The sequence below is a fragment of the Sander lucioperca genome, chromosome 3 (assembly GCF_008315115.2).
Source record: "Sander lucioperca isolate FBNREF2018 chromosome 3, SLUC_FBN_1.2, whole genome shotgun sequence".
Taxonomy (NCBI): Eukaryota; Metazoa; Chordata; class Actinopteri; order Perciformes; family Percidae; genus Sander; species Sander lucioperca.
The window spans coordinates 13,880,633-13,900,632 of NC_050175.1; the positions used below are offsets into that span (position 1 = coordinate 13,880,633).

The window sequence follows — 20,000 nt, forward strand, 5'->3', positions numbered from 1 at the left end:
TGCCATTGCCGCTGACAATTTCTAGAGCCATACCAGTAGTGGGGATAACAATACACATATAGGTTGTAAAAAAAGAAAAGATTGCCATTGGAATTTAACAGATTTATCCTCTTGGGAGCACAAATGTACTCAACAAAGTTAATGGCTGTTAATGCAGTAGATTATGAGATATGCTGTTTGTCGATCTTATATTCTGGTCTGATGATGGCACAGGAAGAAAGCTCATAGAGTTTCTGAAAATTAAAGAATTCAAACGATACTTTTAAAAATGGTGCAGATGCCTAAATGAAGACCACAAAACGACAGTCGGTCACATTAAAGAACGGCTTGTTTATTGTTGATTTATTTAAAATGAGGCACTGAAATCTGTGTTGTCATTCAATCTGGTAGATACCAGTCGTTTAGGAAACGGCGACATATTGGCATCAGGTTTCGGTACCCAACCTTAGGGGAGCATGGATGTGCTCTGTACATGTTAATGACAATCTGACCATCAGATGTAGAGATTTCTTTCATGCTATTGTTTGTTCATCAAAGACGAGTACAGTACAATAAAATGCTCCTCAGAGATTGGTAAAAGCGCATTGAATCCAGATGACACGAAGGTCAGAGTAAAGGAAGAAAGTACATGCATGACCTGATCATTGTCACTGGGGAGACATCTGGGAGATAATGAGAACTTGTGAACAAGTAGTGCAACAATTTGACAAGCACTTGGTTTACAATGGATGAGCTGTGGGAAAATTCCATATGCCTTTGGTAAACACTGATAGCAATTCACCACTTGCAGATCTTGCTTTCATTGCATCTCAACACAGATGTGTAAATGTAAATGCACACACACACACACACACACACACACACACACACACACACACACACACACACACACACACACACACGTAACTTTAAATAAATCTCCTTGGGTAAACAGTGTTTTTAAGAGTTTGCTCCACTGAGGCGTCCATGCGATCTCCTGGCAGACTCAGTGGAGCGCATCACAGCCAAGGCTGCAACCTCCAGGGCAGACAAATGCACACACGAACACACGCAGAGACCCATAATAACAGATCGAGAAAAATAAGGATCAGAAAAAAGTAAGAATCTACACTGATTTGACCACTGCAAAAGACGTAATTGCACGTTTGTAAAAGCAGAATTCTGAAATACTTTCATTTAGCTCTATGGGAAATTTTCAGCACTACATTACATGAGTTTTAAGGGCCACATGAGTGAGAGGAAGAGAAAAATGGATACAGAGAGAGACTCTAGGTAGTACAGAGCTACACTTAATATAGTAAGTAAGTTAAATCTCACAGTGAAAGGTCTCCTTGCAGAGGAGATCCACACAAGTATTCTTCACTGCATCCTAACTGTGGTGGTGATGTCAGCAGTTTCCCAGCAATCCCATTCTTCATGCTGAAGGCAGCTGTGCCATCTTATTTTGGGGTGGGAAACAGCTTTAAGAGTTAAGTTAAGTCAACATGAGGGATTTCCTCTACTTTCTCCTATTGTGTCCCTCACCGCCACATGATGCCAACCCACTCATCCAACCATGTCTCTACCTGTATGTGTGCATGTGACACTTGCATCTCAAATTTACTGTGTATACAGTTTACAGTACGTTATATTCAACAGTAAAAATACATATCACACAGTGATGATGCTACTGTAGGTACGCACCCTGCGTCTCTGACGCATTAAAATCCGAAAGGATGCAGTAAACTCACTATCCATGCGTCCAGGCGAGGCACCCTATATTTCCCCTGATGCTACATTGTGAACAACAAATCTGTGTTGACATCATAGAAATAAATAAATAAAAAAAAAAAGACACCTAAAAACTGCAAAAGAAGCATACCTCCTTGACAACACACACACACACACACACACACACACAGTCCCCAAAAGGTAAAAAAAAATAAAATAAATGTGCGCGTGCAAACCTACACACACACGAACGCTAGACCCGAGACGCTCTCTGTCTCCCACCTGCGGCTTCAGTCTGAACAGAGCACCGTGTTGGTGGGCTGTATTGTCGAGTCCCACCAACCAATTGTGAAATCCTCTCACATGCTGCGATCAACACAAGGTAAATGCACTTGTGTGCATTTTTTAACACTATATCAATTTCTATGAAGTTTCTAAATTTTTTGATGGTTAGCATGTTAACGACAGGAGCTGCTGCATATACATTATCTATTTCAGGATGTCGCCTATCAAATTAGAATGCATCGATGTCAAAGGTGCCTGAAAACATTACTTAAAAAAAAAAGTCTACGTGGCTCTACTTTGATCTGAGTGAGTGGATAAATTGAGCCATCTGGGGGTAAACTGACCATCTGACTTTTTAAGACCATTGAACAATTAAAAACGATTATTCAATATTCCATTCATCAAAGTTGCAGGGTAATCCCCCGCTGCACATGTCTATACATGCAGGCTTTCACCACAGGAATTTACACAAGCTATAAATGGCTGAGCTATGTTAGCACTGAAAGATACAGACCAGCTTGCTTATAGTGTGTTTGACATAACTTATGATTCAATGTGTCTAGTTTGGGATTGTGTAATATTTGCCTGTGGGTATCCCTTCAATGATACACGCTTAAAGCCTGTAGGCTAATGCTGGGTGTCTCATTGTTTGTTAGCGAGTTAAGGTCATAAACATGTTGTCATCACATTGGAGAGCTCCCCAGAGGGATTATTTCTCACCATGAGACAGTTTTGTTAACATTTCACAAGATGATAAAAGTACGTAATGACTACTAAGCCATACCCATTAACTACATTAGTAACAAAGTTTAAAGCCTTGTTATTTCAACAACCAATGTGGGGATACAAATAAAGATGGTGATGTATATACAAATGTCCCAGTGTAAGTCCTTGCTCATCTTTGTCAGTCTAACCCATTTTATACCTACAAACCTGTTTAGGTTATCTCCCTCCTCTGATTGTGACATCTTGAATTAGTTGTGAAACAAGAGAAACAGCTGTTAGTCCGAGCTTCATAAACAAAGAGTTTCAGTTCGGTGCAAAGTGAGGTTTAAGATAATCGAATCCCGACAAGTGCTAAAAAGATTAGCCAATAAATCAATTAGTTGATCCACAATTCTTCATCTTCATCTCATTGGATCAATCTAATAAACGATAGGGCTGTCAAATGACGTACAATGAGATACATTACATAAGTACTTGTGTAGGTATTTTATATCAACATAAACATGCCTTTTAAAATATTTACATATTACAAAAAAACTAATAAAATAATGTCCTATAGCTTAAAACTTAATTTAAAGACCATAGACCTCTTGCTCTTTCTCCACTATGGTTGGTACTAGACTAGTCTCGCATTGCCAGACCTTCCTCCACAGCGCAGCGGAGAAGGGTCTGGCTAGTCCACAGAGCATTTCGGGATGGGAGAAAAACGTGCTCTGGTTTATTGCCATATCTTTAAACCAATCACAATCGTCTTGGGCGGTGCTAAGGTCTGCTCAGAGCCACTGTGCCGCCTCAAAATAGCCTCAGGATGGAACTTGTTTTGGTTGAACAAGTCTAGCTAGATTAGTCCTTAGCTAGTCCTCATAAATCGACCGGAGTTTAAAATTCCAACACAAAGAAAGCGGAAGGAAACAGACATCGGCGAAAAAACATGCATCCGGTGGAATTTCCTGCGGCACCGGAGCAAAACCCGCAAGTGGAACGTCGTGGATATAGACTAGTGCTAGACTGAGCCCCATAGCAAGCAAGCTAGCAAGCTAGCTAACGTCCTTCATCGCCATTACTTCTTTGCTGTTTGCCTGGTGTGTCACCAGCTTTAGATGCTCTTTGCAGTTTAGTCTGTTGGGACTGCAGGAAGTTTAACTATGGCTGAGTAATGTGGACTCTTGTCATTTCACAGGAACATAGTATGGGAGGGAGCAAATCTGTAAAAGGTAACAACTACAACAAAGTTTTTTTTAACAGAATCAGCTGGATAAGCCTGTGAGTTCACACATCTCTATTTGAGGGTGGCTGGAAGAGCTACAGATGTAAAGCACTTCTAGGTGAAAATGAAATGTTTTAAATAAGTTTGAACTGAAATGTTATGCTTATTAAGTCAAAATCTATTTTTGATACAAAGCCTGTGCCACTCAGTCAGTGAAGAAATCATCCACCAATCTTCCTTCACAGTAACAATGAATATTTTATGGACTGTGTTCACTGGATCATGCCATCACAAGATTCCAGCTGATGCAAATGCCCAGCGATGCATCACACCCAGGAGCACTGGATGGCATCAATCCAGTTGTGACTATTCGTATGACCTCCATGGGCAGACTTCAAGACGCCCGCTGTGCAAACTACAACAAGCACTCTCGTTCCCAGCCGCTGGGGCCCGCACTAAAGCCTGGTGCATTCTCCTGAGAGGCACACAAGGCAAGTCAAACACAGAGAGGTGCTCTGACAAAGGACTAGGCACTTAAAAGAATTCAACTGACCATGAATAATGAAATATTTACAACAACGCAACCCTGCAGTTTTCTAAACAGGGTCGGCAGCGTTTCTAAATGTTTTAGGGGCTCGGAAACACCGGAGTAGTGTGGACGTGTGAGGCGTAAACGTAGGAAAAGATATGTGTTTTTAAACAAAAACGTATTAGTATGGATGAAGGTATAATAATACATTCTTGAACCCAACCCATGGCAACTGGGGCCTACTAACTTCACATATTCACCCCAAGACAAGCCAGTCTTATCCCTGAACCTACCTCTGTCACTCCTCACATTCTGCATTTAATTCACATTTTAATTAATGCAGCTCCGACAGTCTTATCCTGGTGGTTCAGTCTTTTCAGTATTTCCTCCTCTACATTCATCAACAGAAAATATCAAGCCTTTCCCATTTTTGTTCTGTGCCATCATTCTCCCTCAAAGGTGTTACTGTTTGCATATCCCGGTGTGTCCATCTGTTTTCTCCATCTACAAGCTTCACAACTTTTTGCTTCAATACAGTTGTTTACTTGCTGAAGTCTGCCAGACTTCTTTTAAGTTTTAGAATTGCCACATCAGCATTTAGAGCAAAAGGAAAATTATCTAAAGGCTTATTCTATATGCAGATGTTGGTGGTGGTACACATATTTCAAGAAAATTCAAGCAAAATGCAGTGATGTAATGAAATTTCACAGTTTCAAATGTGTGTGACCAAGCTTACAGGAGAGGGATGCTAATCAATATAACACAGTCTTCTGAGGAGGTCTACTCAGCCTCATTTAACTATAAAGGCAGGAATGTGTGAATGAGTTTGCATGTCTGGCTGGCTGTCATTTGAATATCTCGAGAACCGTTCATCCGATCTGCCTCACACTCGGCGGGTGTTGGCTGGGTACCCAATAAACATGGCGTGTCAAATGTGGTGCAGTTTGGACGTTCAAAATTAATAAACTGTGACTAAACCATAGTAGGGAGCGTTCTGTGCAGCAGTGGGTGCAGCATATCAGGACTCTGCAGATTGACTCGAGCAGGTCTTCACCTGTTCGTCTTCTGCGGTTTTAACTTTGCTGCAGGGGAGGAGGCGGTCATAAAATAAAAAACTGATGGAGTCAACAAATTAAGTTGAAGATAAAAGCAGGTCATGTACTGCTTGCCGCACAGTCCCGCTCCGAGGAGAAAGAAATAACAACGCGGGAAAAAATAGATTTGCCCGCTTGAAGTAGTCCCAAATAGCTAGTTGATAGCAAATGACGCGTATGCTCTAGCTTTGCTAGGGGACACAACTATGTCATGACAGGTGTTTTGATCAGGATCCAAAGAAGCGCATACCTGGCAAAGTACTCAAAACTGCCTCTGTGGTAGTTCTCACTACAGTAGGTGTCTCCAGGACACACACGCACATACAAAGTGAAAACAATACCAGCGTCGCCGTCGCAGCTGGTAAACACCTGTGTGCACGCACCACTTTAAACAGTATCCACCGAGGCAAATACAAACCAAACAAACAAATGGGCTGCAATTTTGGTGCACAGTGTTTACTTGAATTCCTTTTCTGAGCTTCTATATCTCTCTATATTGACTGAACAGGATGCTCCCTCCATTTCACACGCATAAACGAGCACACATTCATTACCTCAGGCCTAGATTATTTTTATTCCCAATCTTGCTATATTAGTCATGTTGGAAAACAGGAACACGTGAAGAAATATAAACTCTTCACCCGACCAGCTAATGTAGAGAACGCAGCAGCAGCAGTTTATGGTTTGGTGAGTCGTTACCTGCAGCTCTAAATGTCACCTCTGTGCATAAACCAAAAATACAGTGATATCTGTGATTGTGTGTTTACACTTAATTCTGCAACTGTGGAGCCTGCATGTGTGTACACAACACAATAACGTAAACTGTTTTAAGATATAAAACAACAATTTAAGGTACTGAGATGACAAATAGTAAGTTTTCATCTTAATTCTTGGACAAACTAAGGTAGTGGTTACATTTTCCCCCTTGACCAACAAACAGTTACTAGCCTGTACACCAAACTCATCCTCCAAAAACTGGATTTTTATTGAAGAGATAGTACCAATCCCCTTCACTCCAAATTCAGTCGAAGCAGCAAGCTGTCCCCACGGAAGGAAACTATTTAATTCTTTAAGCCATCAGCCTGTATAACTGCATAACAGTTCTCTTAGCTGGTCACTTGCACTTTTGCACGTTTCTATTTGACTTCATTCTGTCTCAATGTGATCAAATGTGTTTTATTATGATTATATTTCGGTGTTATTATGTATGCTTTTTTTGTTTTTACTGTGGACAAAATGGTGTCTGGAGCATTGGACTAAACGGCTTTCCCTGTGGGATAACTAAGTTGATCTGAATCTGACTTCCCCAATAACCCAAGTTTATCCTGGTTTTATGAAGGCTGTGTCGTAACCTAGAGAAAATATCAGCACAACATATAACTGGGTTACGGTTACTTCTTTATTTTGAAAACCTTGTTAAATCGGTTTACATGACAGTTGCCATAATTGGAGTATTGCAAATCATATTATTGGTGAGAGCAGACAAGAGCGCTCATCTTACTAGTAGTCGTAGTAGTAAAAAATAATTCCATTTACATTATTCTCTGTGATAAGCAAAGGCAACTGGACTTGCTAGAAATCCTTGAAGATGTTTTGCCTTTTATCCAAAAGGCTTCTTCAGTTCGGAGCTGGCTCTTCAGAACTGAAGAAGCCTTTTGGATGAAAGGCGCAACATCTTCAAGAATTTCTAGCAAGTCCAGTTGCCTTTGCTTATCACAGAGAACTACCATGACCTGGATGACTGAGAACCTTCACATTTACATTTATTATTCCTTAACAAAAACATATCTTGGTTTATTGTTTCTCTTCTGATCTTGTCTTATGTTTTAATTTTTATATCACTGTTTTGTGGACACACCAGCCTGTTAAGATAACCTATAAACTTATGTGGTCTTGAACCACAAGACTACTCACTACATTGACTTGCATAATATTTGAATTTTCCACCTGACAAACCTAGCACAAAAAGTAAGGAAATGTGTGTGTGGTAGATTATTTCTCTGTGGTAACAATGCTTTTTGGCAATAAATCTTATATCGTTGGAAAGCCTGTTTAGTTCCCTTTCAAATGGTGCCCCATTTGTAAGGAACATGCATTTGTGGGATGAGGAGCAGCGCTAAGTATGTGGGTTGCACCCATGAAAAATTTGCCAAATCTTCTCTGCCAATGCCAAACAGCTTATTCTGCCATTGACTCGTTTGGTGTTTGGTCGATTGGATGATTGAAGTTTGAAGAAACAAGACATATTGGTAATTTAACAATTTATTCATTTCACAAATGAGCCTCAGTAGCGTGTGGAAGAACCATACACAGCCACAACAGCCTGGCACCTCCTCCTCATGCTGGTCACCAGCATGGTCACACACTGCTGTGGGATGGCATCCCATTCTTCAACCAGCATTTGTCGCAAGTCAGCCAACGTGGTTGTGTTGGTCACTCTGGTACGAACAGCACGCCCAAGCTGATCCCACAAGTGTTCAATGGGGTTGAGGTCAGGGCTGCTGGCAGGCCATTCCATCCTCTCCACTCCCACATTCTGGAGGTAGTCTCTGATAAATAGAGTTCGGTCCCAGTCTGTGGAGATATGGGATTGCCACTGGTTGCAGAATCTCATCTCTATATCTCTCTGCATTGAGATTTCCTCCAATGATGACAAGCCTCAAAACAAGTGTTAATAGCAACAGCAAAATAACCTGTTTGGCAATGGCAGAGAAGATTTGGCAAATTTTTCATGGGCGCAACCCACATAGTCAGCGCTGCTGCTCATCCCACAAATGCATGTTCCTTACACATGGGGCACCATTTGAAAGGGAACTAAACAGGCTTTCCAACAGTATAAGATTTATTACCAAAAAGCATTGTTACCACAGAGAAATAATCTACCAAACACACATTTCCTTACTTTTTGTGCTAGGTTTACTTGCCAAGTAACACAGAAAACTGCCCTGCTGATGAGCAGTTGACACAATAAAAGTAAAGACTGTCTGTATATGTGGCGTCAGTATCTTAATGAGCCACAGTTCTCTCTTGATTGTCATAAATGTCTCCACATGTTGAAGGCGCAGGACGGGAGAGGCTCATTTTCCTGTCTTTATCAAACTATAAAGTCGATTGAAAAAAAAACTGAGAAGTCTGCTGTCGGTGCACAGGGCTTATGTTTCCTGCTAGCTTTTGGTTGAATGTGGGGTCTGGGTGTAGATCTCATGCAGGCTATTGTTTCCACATCCTCTGCAGCCTGAGTAATGGCCTTCTGAAAACAGGCTGTCTTTTGTTCTGGCCTCCTCGGCTCCAGAGTGGGATGCCATGGCACTGCTTCCCCTTTCTGGTTGATAGGAGGAGAGGGAGGAGGTGCCGCAGGAGAAGGAGGGAGTGAAACCTGTCGCCACCACCGCTGTCTCTTATCAGCAGGAGGCAAGTCACTCCGGGCCTGGTGCTAATGCAAACTCTGTGTATGTGTGTGTGTGTGTGTGTGTGTGTGTGTGTGTGTGTGTGTGTGTGTTTCTGCGTTAATCCAGCGTGAGCAAAAAGAGGCTCAGCTCCTCTCACCAGGATGTAATCAGCATTACTGCCACTCAAGGACTGAGGAGGGAGAAAGGCCAAAGTCTAGCTATCAGCCAAACATCTCCGCCACTGGCTTAGAGACACAAAGACAGACAAACACAAACACACCAAAAGCTCAGACAGCTAGCCAGACACCAGCCTCATCCTCACTAAACACTACTTCTCATCATCTCATCACAAACAAAAGAGACGAATCATTCCCAGGGCCACAAGTTGACACATGCCATTTAAGAAGAGCCCCCTCCACAATGGAGGACAGCGATACAAAACACAATGTGTGTCTGTGTCTCCGTCCGAGTGGAGCAAGAAGGGACGGGGGGCAGCAGAGAAGGATGTACAAAGAGAGAAACTAGAGATTTTGCATGTTTTAGTGTGTGTTTATGATCCCACAGTAAACCAGTCAATGCTTGGAGCTACGCAGTGTCTTCTCTCTAGCTGAGTTACACATGCTGGCACTGGGTGATTAATGTGGCTGCCTTGAGTGGGAGACAGTGCATGTAGTCAAGCCCTAGCCTGTAATCGCCTTCCATTCCTTTTCATTTGCAATTTCACAGAGGGATAGAGCTGCTGCCAGAGCTGCAAGCTCCAGTATTTGGGGGAGAGGAAGTTGAGCATTAAGGAGGAGGAGGGAGGATAGGAAGGGCGCTGTGCCACAAGCATCCCCCAAGGTTTCCCCTCCAATGCCAAGAACGATACGTCTCTGGCAGGTGCCTGAGGGCCAAACTGTCAACTTCAACAAATTGTGGGTCATTGTGTCTGACAAAAGCCCCCTCCTTCTCTCAAGCTAGGTGTCGGTATTGGTATCGGGACTAAAAAAGTCCCGATACCAATACCAATACCAGTGTTTAATTATTAAGCTGTATGCCTCACTTTGTGGAAGTGACTGGGCTGATTCGTTCATGTGTAAGGTAGTCCCCCCTCCAAAGCGCGCTGAAGGAGGGTCTGGCTACTCCACATAGCATTCGGGGATGGAAGGAAAACATGCTCTGGTTTAATGGCATTTCTTTAAACCAATCAGAATCGTCATGGGCGGTGCTAAACTCCGCACAGAGCCGCTGCAAAATAGTCATGCGAGAGAAAACTCAGATTGGACAGATAGTCTAGCTAGCTGTCTCAAATTACCATGCAGAGATCTGAGGAGCAGTCAACAATAGTCCTCATAAATCCACCAAATTTAAAATTCCAACACAAAGAAAGCGGAAGGAAGCGGAAAATACATGCATCCAGCGGAATTTCCTGCAGCACCGGAGCAATCCCGGAAGTGGAACGCAAAGGAGATAGACTGTGTAAGGCAACATCAGGCTTGATCATTGCTTATTGAACTTTGTTAAACAAAATGTAACAAATAAATACATGGATATAAATTATAAATGATAACGCAAGGCAAGGCAGCTTTATTTGTATAGCATGTTTCAGCAACAGGGCAATTTAAAGTGCTTTACATTAAACATTAAAGAGCAGTTAAAAACGCTAAAAAAATTAAAAACAGATAAAATACGAGAATAAAATTTACAGTGCAGTATAAGAACAAGTTAACCGAGTCCAACTTGTGCCTCCCAGAGGACTTATACCTCAACTCTTTTTCTGTTGCAACTCAGGTTCCAAACCTGGCCTCCAGAGGACTTAACCAGTTCCAAATTGGGCCTTCCAAAGGACTTAACAAGTTAACCGAGTCCAACTCGGGCCTCCCAGAGGACTTATAAATTAACAATTATTTAAAGAAAGGCAACATCAGCAGTTAAAAACGCTTACAATTTTTTTTAAAACAGATAAAATACGAGAATAAAAGTTACAGTGCAGTATAAGAAATGAACAATTATTTAAAGAAAGGCAACATCAAAAAGAAAGGTCTTCAGCCTTGATTTAAAAGAACTGAGAGTTGCAGTAGACCTGCAGTTTTGGGAGTTTGTTCCAGATATGTGGAGCATAACAACTACACACTGCTTCTCCCTGTTTAGTTCTGACTCTGGGGACAACAAGCAGACCTGTCCCAGACGACCTGAGAGGTCTGGGTGGGTCATAGTGTACTAGCAGATCAGAAATGTATTTTGGCCCTAAACCGTTTAGTGATTTATAAACAAGCAAAAGTATTTTGAAACCAATTCTTTGAGGCACTGGAAGCCAATGTAGAGACTTCAGAACTGGAGTGATGTGATCCACTTTCTTGGTCTTAGTGAGGACTCGAGTAGCAATAAGTCATGCACCGGCAACTTGGTAAAAGAGCTTCAAAATTACTGGATTTACAATTATAATGCAAACCTTTAGTATGCAGCAACAAATTGATCATAACTTAAATAGGAGTTAAATTCCAGTATGTAATGTATATAGTATATAAACATAGAATTGAATAGATGGGCCCTATTGTCACCGATACCCTATCCAGCTATTTGAGTCAGTACGGGCCAGATATCCCATATCAGTATCGGATCATCCCTACAGCAGAATGCTATGTGTCCACACATGCAGGGCCATGACACACATATGTGTATGTGTATGTGTGTGTGTGTGTGTGTGTGTGTGTGTGTGTGTGTGTGTGTGTGTGTGCCCTTTTATGCCTCATTAGCTCACGGTGTGGATTTTTACATGAGGGAATTAGACGGGACACGTTCCTCAAGGAGCCAAGATTTACTTCATATCTCCAAGCTGCTTAATTGGACAGAGAGCACATTTTTCTAGAGCTGCTGGTTCTCAGAGGGACGCTTTTCTGCTGGTCTTCGTCATGCACACATGCTAAATATAAACGTAATCCGGTCAGTGCACAAGAGATTTTTAGAGAAAGTAGCTAACTATAACCCCCAGTGTTTAAAACATCATAAACCCTCAACAATTCCCCCCTTTGTGGGCACACACACCGATTAACGTGATCTAAGAGAAAACACACATTCATAAGACACAACATAAGGAGTATACTGAAGAAATGACTGAAATGCAGTGGAAGATCTTTTGCAATGTGAAATTATACTTACGTTCTAAATTGCCATACATTTTATCAACGTGTTAAGTACTTTTTAAATTTGAGGGTGTGCACTTAAGGGTGCATTTTACAGTGTTTTATATTGTAAATAATTGGCCAGTTCCTATGCCTATGTCACTGATAATTCAGCTTGTACTGCAATGGAAGTAACATTAGTGTTTCCCATGTTAAAAATCCCCCCCACAGATTTCAGATTGAAGTCTAGACTTCAAGTCTAAACTTTGGTCGTGGGTAAATAACTAAATGTTTATGATGGAAGATGTTTGCAGTGTTCTTCATTTTAGTCTCCACTCCATTAGATCCACAGCAGGGACGTTTCTATCATGGTGGGCACAAACAAACCCTGAGGGTAGGCCACAACACATCTGGGCTGACTGTACTCGATTCATTTTGGGTGATCCAAAGAGTGCGGCAACACATAGCCTGCATTCCCCCGCTCATTGTTATTCAAATCAGAGGAGACAACACACAATCAGAGGGGGACTCTGGGGATCTCAGCATAGGCAGCGTAAACACACAGACAAAAAAAACTACACTCAATACACAGATACTCATAGAAAAGCAAGTGCCAAAAATGCCCCCATTCACACAGACAAACCAAACACACACACACACACACACACACACACACACACACGCACACGCACGAGGGTGCTCAGGGGATCCACTCTGGTCCTGCCAGGCTAAAGACTGCTGCACAATGGGCAGAGGGGGCAGGACAGGAAAAAGGACCTGAATAAATCATGCATTTAGGCCACACAGGGCACAGCATAAACACACACACATAAAAAACAGCCACACCCACCTCACAGCAAACAAATGCAAGCCTTTAACGCATTAAAATGCATGCATACATGCGCAGTATGCTTGTCACTCACACACAGACACACCACTTGCGGTGCTCTCTCTCTTTCATTACAAACACACTGAGAAAAAGTGGGACTCCAACCTGGGAATTGGAGAGGAAAATTAGCAGGGCAGAGTTCATTACATCTGCCTAGCTATTACTGCAGCAAATGTGTGCCAGTGCTACACACACTCGCACATACAAAAAAAACACACATTCATGAATGTCTGAGTCAGACAGACAGGGAAAGCTAATGCAAACTGAAGTCCTGATGCCTCACACTGTAATCACGAACATTATGGCTCCTGTAATTACCTCTAAACATTCATTTGGCTAATAACGTTAGCTCTCAGTGCCACATACAGGGAGTGGTGTGAAATTCCCTGCAATCCCTCTGCCATCACAGCGGTGGTGCAAAGAAGGGACTGTCATGGTGTAAAACCTTGAATACAGGCTCAGGCCTTGATTGCGGTCTTCAAACATGTTTCGATACAGTATTTAATACAGCACGGTGCTACATTTGATCTCAGAAAAACTACCATATAATCAATGTAATCGGTTTAATGTCTTTTATTCTAACAGGTGACATTCCACCCCTGCGTGAGGTGCAGGACAAAGCCAGTAAACTAAATATCTTAAGTGAACTAAATTGAAGTGTGTCTATTTAAAAACACTTTATTTTATAAGTACATTAGTTTCTCAGATAAAATGGGACTGAATCCAATCTCAAGCCAAGTTTTTTGGCCAGCTACTTCTCAGCACATACTCTGTCCCACAGCTTAGTGTGTGAGCCGTGAAGCTGTGAATTTGATTAGCAGCTTTTCTTCTAATTTAACACTAGAAGTGCCGGAATTCCATAACTACTAGAACTGCCGTGAGCGGTCATTTTGACCGCCAGATTCCAAACTCTATAATCTCTCATGATAAATACCTAATTGCGATATTGTATTATGTATTGTGTTAGGATATCTTTAGAAAAACGTAATAACAGCGAAATGTACATTTTACGAGTTTAATTATACATTTGAGTAGTAATAGGTGTTTCAATTATTCACATCATGGCATAGTAAACCGTAATTATTTCATACATTCATATCCCGAAAAATATGGTGTGGAAATTCATTCAACTTAACTCATAACAGCCAAATAACAATTCTAAGTATCTTATTTGAACATTTAGCTATAACCTAACCTGGCACTGCCTCCGTTTTGGCCTCTGCTGCGGTGCGCAGCGCTGCTTGGACCGTGCGCCGCTGCCCTTTTTTCCTCCATAAACTCCACTCTCAGCTCCTCTGCTGGTTACTGCATGAACCTCCCCCGGACAATTTTACTGTTGGTGCACTCCTTGGAGAGGATGTGTGCAATGATTCCAGCCAGTTCGAGAATGTATAAAGTTATATGAACATGTAAACAGCCACCGGCCATCTACGTGTACCGCGCCTTTCACAGAGCGAGCGCCCGGTGTTTGCCTTCTGATTCAGAACAGAGTCCATCCACGCTGTAGTAGCCTACGTTACCGACTCTGGCTTTGCCTTCCGCCCATCGGTGATGCCCACACTTGTTACTTGAGACCGCTAGTCACGTTTCTCTGACAGAGACTATGGTAGTTACTAAGCAACCAAGATGCATCTTCAACCGCGCGAAAAATTAAAAGCAATACCGCGAAAATCCGAGCGGTCAATATGACCGTGTATGGCCGAAATAGGTAAAAGTGATTGTATTTTCTTTGCCTTTTGTGTAATGTATATAAAAACAATTTTAAATTAAAATACAGACTCTTTTAGGAAAAGTCAGGCAGCAGCAGGATTGTATTTTTTTTTTTCAGCAAAGTTATTACACATATACATTTCAAAACGGTCAAAATGACCGTCATGGCCGTTCTAGTGTTAAAGCCACACATATTACTGTCAAGGCCTTTGCAGTTGGGATCTACAAAGCCAGAAAAAGAAAAGCAGCTGACCAACTGACCCTTTAACACTTGACCCAGATCAGAGAACTGCCTCTCGGGCAGACAGTCTGGTGGTATCGTGACAGTTTGTGCAGCAGCCAGTTTAGGGACTTTACCCAAACTAACTGGGTAAATTAAAAGCCCCCACCTGATCGTAATAAAAGAGATGATGGACAGGAAGTAAAATGAATAAAGATTAAAGAATAAACCTTACTGTGCAACACTCTTTCAGGTAAAACTAACTTTTAAAATGTACCTCACTACCTCAAATTAAGCAGGAGCAACACACACTCCAACATCATGCACACACTTACACTAACAGGTTTAAAATCCAGTCTGTTAACCCCCCTTCCCCCCCAACTCTTTCCAGCCCATGCACATAGAATTGACTGAAAAGTAAAGTATTCCCCAAGGACCCAGCTGCTCCTGACTTTAGTCAAAACACACATAGTTCAGGCTACATGCAGCAGATTATGATTCCGTTTCAAGAGCACAAGAGTATCACTGATGTCCGAGTGTCTAAGTGTATTTAGAGATGGCCCGATACCAATTTTTGCTTCCCGATACCGATTCTGATACCTGAACTTGCTTATCGGCCGATACCGAGTACCGATCCGATACCAGTGTGTCATATATTTTATTATGTTTTAACAACTGTATTCTACTATCCCTGTATGGATGTGATATTATTTCTATCTTTTTTGTCAGTCTGGCTCAGGTTAAACTCTTTGTGAAACATGAACAAACTCAAACAATGAACGCCCCAGAACTTTCTTTTATTATCCAGTTTGACAGTCAGTTATAACGGAAAAAGAACATAAATAAACTACTTTAACGTAGATTTTCTTTATTACATGGTATCGGATTGGTGCATAAACTCCGTACTTCCCGATACCAGCATTTTAGGCAGTATCAGAGCCAATACAGATACCAGAATCTGAACATCTCTAAGGGTATTACATATCAAATACACACTCAGACATATATCAAAGTGTATTTCCTCAAATGAGAACAAGGCACAGAAAGTTAATATCTGTAACTGAAGGCTCATCATTTGAATTATGATAACTCCTCTCTCTACTGCAGACTGAGCACACTTCTCCCTCCCTCCCTCTAGTCCTTTTCCCAGCGTAGCTCACTGACCTAACAAAAAGCCTCTCCACAGTTACCAGCCTGAACCAGTAACCTGCATGCTTCCTATCTGCTGGAGACATCCAGCTATAAGCTCCCATCAGAGCACTCCCACTGCTGCAGTTTGGTGGGTAGTGTGAGTCAACAGCAATGTTTGAGAAACAAAAGCTTGTTTGAGGTTGTAGAATTTAAGATTGATTTGGTCTACGTTGTTGTTTTAAAATAATGTCACGGTGATAGCCATGTTGCCTTCGTAACAAAACCATCCGTTTAAACAGCTGAGCTGAACCTTGGTGTATGCAGATAAATAACACTTGGTTTAAAAAGTGATCTTCTATTTCATTGCTAGATTGGCTTTAACAATATTACACGTAGGCTACTGTGCACAATGAGCTCAACTTGTAAAAATATTAACAAACTTACCCCTTGGTTTCCTTTGAAACAAATTGATGGTTCAGTTGGTAAAGATCCCTGTGGTGAGAGAAAGACAGAGAATTAATGTGACAAAGTTGCACGTATTCAGAGAGCTCTATAATCTAAATAAGTCCAGTAAACATGCAAATGATGCTCTAATGTGTTTACGTGTAGCCTAAATTAATAAAGTTACACAACCAATAATGCCTGTGTGCTGTTAATGGTCTCCACTGGAGCTAATTATGAGCCTATCCTAGTTGTCAATTAGATAACTTGGCAGACTGCGGGCTTTCGGCTTTACTTTGAAGCACAAGGAAGGTTTCCCAGCAAACAGCTGACGGGCTCCTCTTTCCCGACAATCACAGGCTTCAGTCCTATATGCTACTCAGCGATTCAGAGGTGACTGTTAACTAGTTTGAGCGACTCTCATTTATTGATTTAGACTATAGCCTACTACAAAAGACGCTATTTATAAAAAAATAAAAAAATAAATACGCTCAAAAAAGTAATTTACCAAAATGCAACAGTGAAAAGCTCAGCCGACAACTTTAACAACACTGAATTCATCTCCAAACACACACACACGCGCACACACACAAACAGCGAGGAAAAGGTACCTTGAGGTTTTGGTAAGCCTCCAGCGCCCTGATAGCCGTGTCCGTGAGCTTGACATGGTACAGCGTCCTGTTCGGGCTGTTTTTGTTATTTTTTTCACATGAGAGCCCGTACTGGTGCTCCTGCCTGAGCGAAGCCATCGCTGGCTTTTCTCTCTGCCCTGCAATTAAAGCTGCTTTCCTCTCTCTGCTCAACACTCTCCCTGCTACGTCACGGTGTGGGCGGAGCCACGGCGACAACAGCACAGTGCCATAGACTAGTCACAGTCTACGCACCGTGCACACCAGAGACTGTACACTGTATTTCTACATGAGGTGTAGGTCTAGTCTTATTAGCATAATAACCTACAATGTCTAGAATATTCGTTCTTACTTTATAAAATATATATAAATAACAATATAGGGGATATAGGTGCCACAGGAAATTCCGCAGGATGTCCCTCATTTCGGCCAGATGTCCTTTACCTTCCGCTTTCTTTGTGTTGGCATTTTAAACTCCGGTCGATTTATAAGGACTATAGTTAACTGCTCCTCAGATCTCTGCAGGGTAAAGCCAGACTGCTATACTATCTATCCAATCTGAGTTTTCTGTTGCATGACTAAAACAACCTTTGAAAGTACACATGTTCCACCAAAACAAGTTCTTTCCTGAGGTAATTTTGCAGAAGCACAGTTGCTCCGTCTGGCGAAGAAATGTCAATAAACTAGAGCACGTTTTGCTCCCATCATGCTGTGTGGACTAGCCAGACCCTCCTCCACAGGGCTGTGAAGGAAGGTCTGGCAATTCGAGACTAGTCCTAAAATAAATCATATGTAGGATTATTTTATGGGCCCTATTTTAATGATCTAAGCGCACGGCGTGAAGCGCATGGCGCAGGTGCATTTAGGGCGTGTCCAAATCCACTTTTGCTAGTTTGACGGCGGAAAAAAGGGTCAGTGCGCCGGGCGCATGGCACAGGTGTGTTTTGGGCGTAACATGCAATAAACCAATCAGAGTGTCATCTCCCATTCCCTTTAAAAGCCAGGCGTGTTTGTACCTTGGCGCATTGCTATTATGATGGCGGATTTGCACCGTAATATTTTTATTTGTAATCTTTTGTATGTGTGTGTGCTGCTGCGCTTCCCTGTGTGTGTGTGTACCAAGCATAGTGTGCATGCCCTGTGCATAAGCCTATGAGCATTTTACTAATTTGTTGTTAAAATAACAATGAAATGATGCGCTATTGACTTTAGACCAGGTTTTTGTTGGTCAATGGCGCGACTACTTCCCACTGCCTCAAGATAGCAATACGCCAAGAATTCACCTGAACACACCTCCCTGTAAGACCAGCACGCCCATGGGCGCAAAGATGGCAGCAGGTGCATTTGCTATTTAAACAATGCAGGTGCTGGACGGGAAATTGACAACTGTGTCGGTCTTAAACTAGCAAAGACACTTGCATTGGGCTTTGCGCTGCGCTGGGTGCAAGATAGGGCCCTATAGGAATTATGTCTGACTTCTTTCATGTTAAAGCTGCACCATTTTTTTTTTTTTTTTTACAATTGGTCAAATGACTGGTCTATGTGAAAGGGCTGATAACAGACCCAATTCTGCAGTTCTTCTGAGCTCTATGTAGCATTTTAGCACCATTCAACTCTTGTTTTGGTTTTTGTTTATATCACCCATCTCATTAACCTCATTTCCAGCAGCAGCAGGCAGCTGTTTCCAATAAATAAAAAAGCACTTAAAGCCCACTTTACGCTATACCTGCCTAGCACCCAATGGCAGGCAGACAAAGTTAAATGGCTAGATGGCTAGATGAACATAGTGAACCATTTAGCTGCTAAAGAGCCAGCAGGTGTTTTTCTTAGCGGAGACCAAAACAAAGCTAAAGGGAAGATAAATATTGACATTACAAGTGTGCGGCGACCTGTGACGACTGGGCACTCCCATTTCCAACTAATTATATAATAAATATGGTTATAAAACTGGTTGTTAGTGACCCTGGTTGTATGCCATTCACATTTAAATCGACCCGCGTCCGACCCACCTCTTGAACTGGGTTGCAAAGCTGAGTCTGTCAACGCAAGTTTAGCCTTTCAAACACAAAGTTAACCCTGGTTCAACCCTTGGTGTGAAAGGGGTTTTAGAAGTCTCATTGAGTTATAACAGTGATCACCAAATGTAAAAGGTCAAAGTTCATTGTACATTCTGAATGCAGATTGTTGTACAAACTTGATGATAAATGTCCTAGCACCCTGACGCTAATAGTCAAGAAGCAATGAATGAATTGTCTATTTAATGGCACTGATTTTACTGTGGGCTTATGGGAGCAGCCATGTTCAATATTTAGCTAAATAATTGAATCGAATTTGAATAATGTAAATATTTAAGTAGACTGGTTGCTGCTAATATCTATTGTTTTTAAATTGTTTTGTCAAATTTGAAATTGTGTGGTGAACCCTGTGAGGAGCTAAAAAAAAAAAATAGAATAGGAAAAGAAAAACCAAGCGAAAATCACAATGTGGGTCAGTTTGCAAATAATCCTTGACACCAAAGATGCTTATCCTGAGGAGGGGTTTAATTATTGTCATTATTGACAGTCTGTCCTACTTTCATTTCTCTTGTTGGTTGAGGCCCAACAGTAAACCAACAAAACCAAGATCACCTAAAACTGAAACTGAATCCACTGCTGGGTAGACCGGTTATCTGTTAACAAAATCCACGTGTTGAATTTATGTGTCTCACAGCCCAGCAAACATGGCCAAGCTGAATAATGGCAAATCTAAGCAACTTAAGTATTTGCACAACTGTGAGAAAGCACACAAGTGATGGTGTAGGTTGGCAAAGCAGATGAGTCTGACATGTAAGCCTATTTAGTTAAATTGCTAAGCTACTCGAATGAAAGTACATAACAGGAGGGGGTGGGGTTACTGGAGGTCAACAGAGAACAGGTGGTGCTGAATCTTAACGTCATGCA

At 41.8% G+C, this 20,000-nt stretch overlaps 1 protein-coding gene across 1 annotated transcript in view; it reads right to left on the reverse strand.

The window, feature by feature from the left end:
* Positions 1 to 17,245, reverse strand: part of LOC116060458 (RNA polymerase II elongation factor ELL2-like) — a 33,024-nt gene extending 15,779 nt beyond the window's left edge. Inside the window, exons 1-2 of the mRNA XM_035999324.1 lie at positions 17,044 to 17,245; positions 16,436 to 16,483 (exon numbers count right to left, since the gene is read on the reverse strand). Coding sequence (XP_035855217.1) covers positions 16,436 to 16,483; positions 17,044 to 17,181 — 186 coding nt within the window. The 5' untranslated portion in view covers positions 17,182 to 17,245. The remainder of the gene's footprint in view (positions 1 to 16,435; positions 16,484 to 17,043) is intronic.
* Positions 17,246 to 20,000: the final 2,755 nt, after the last annotated feature.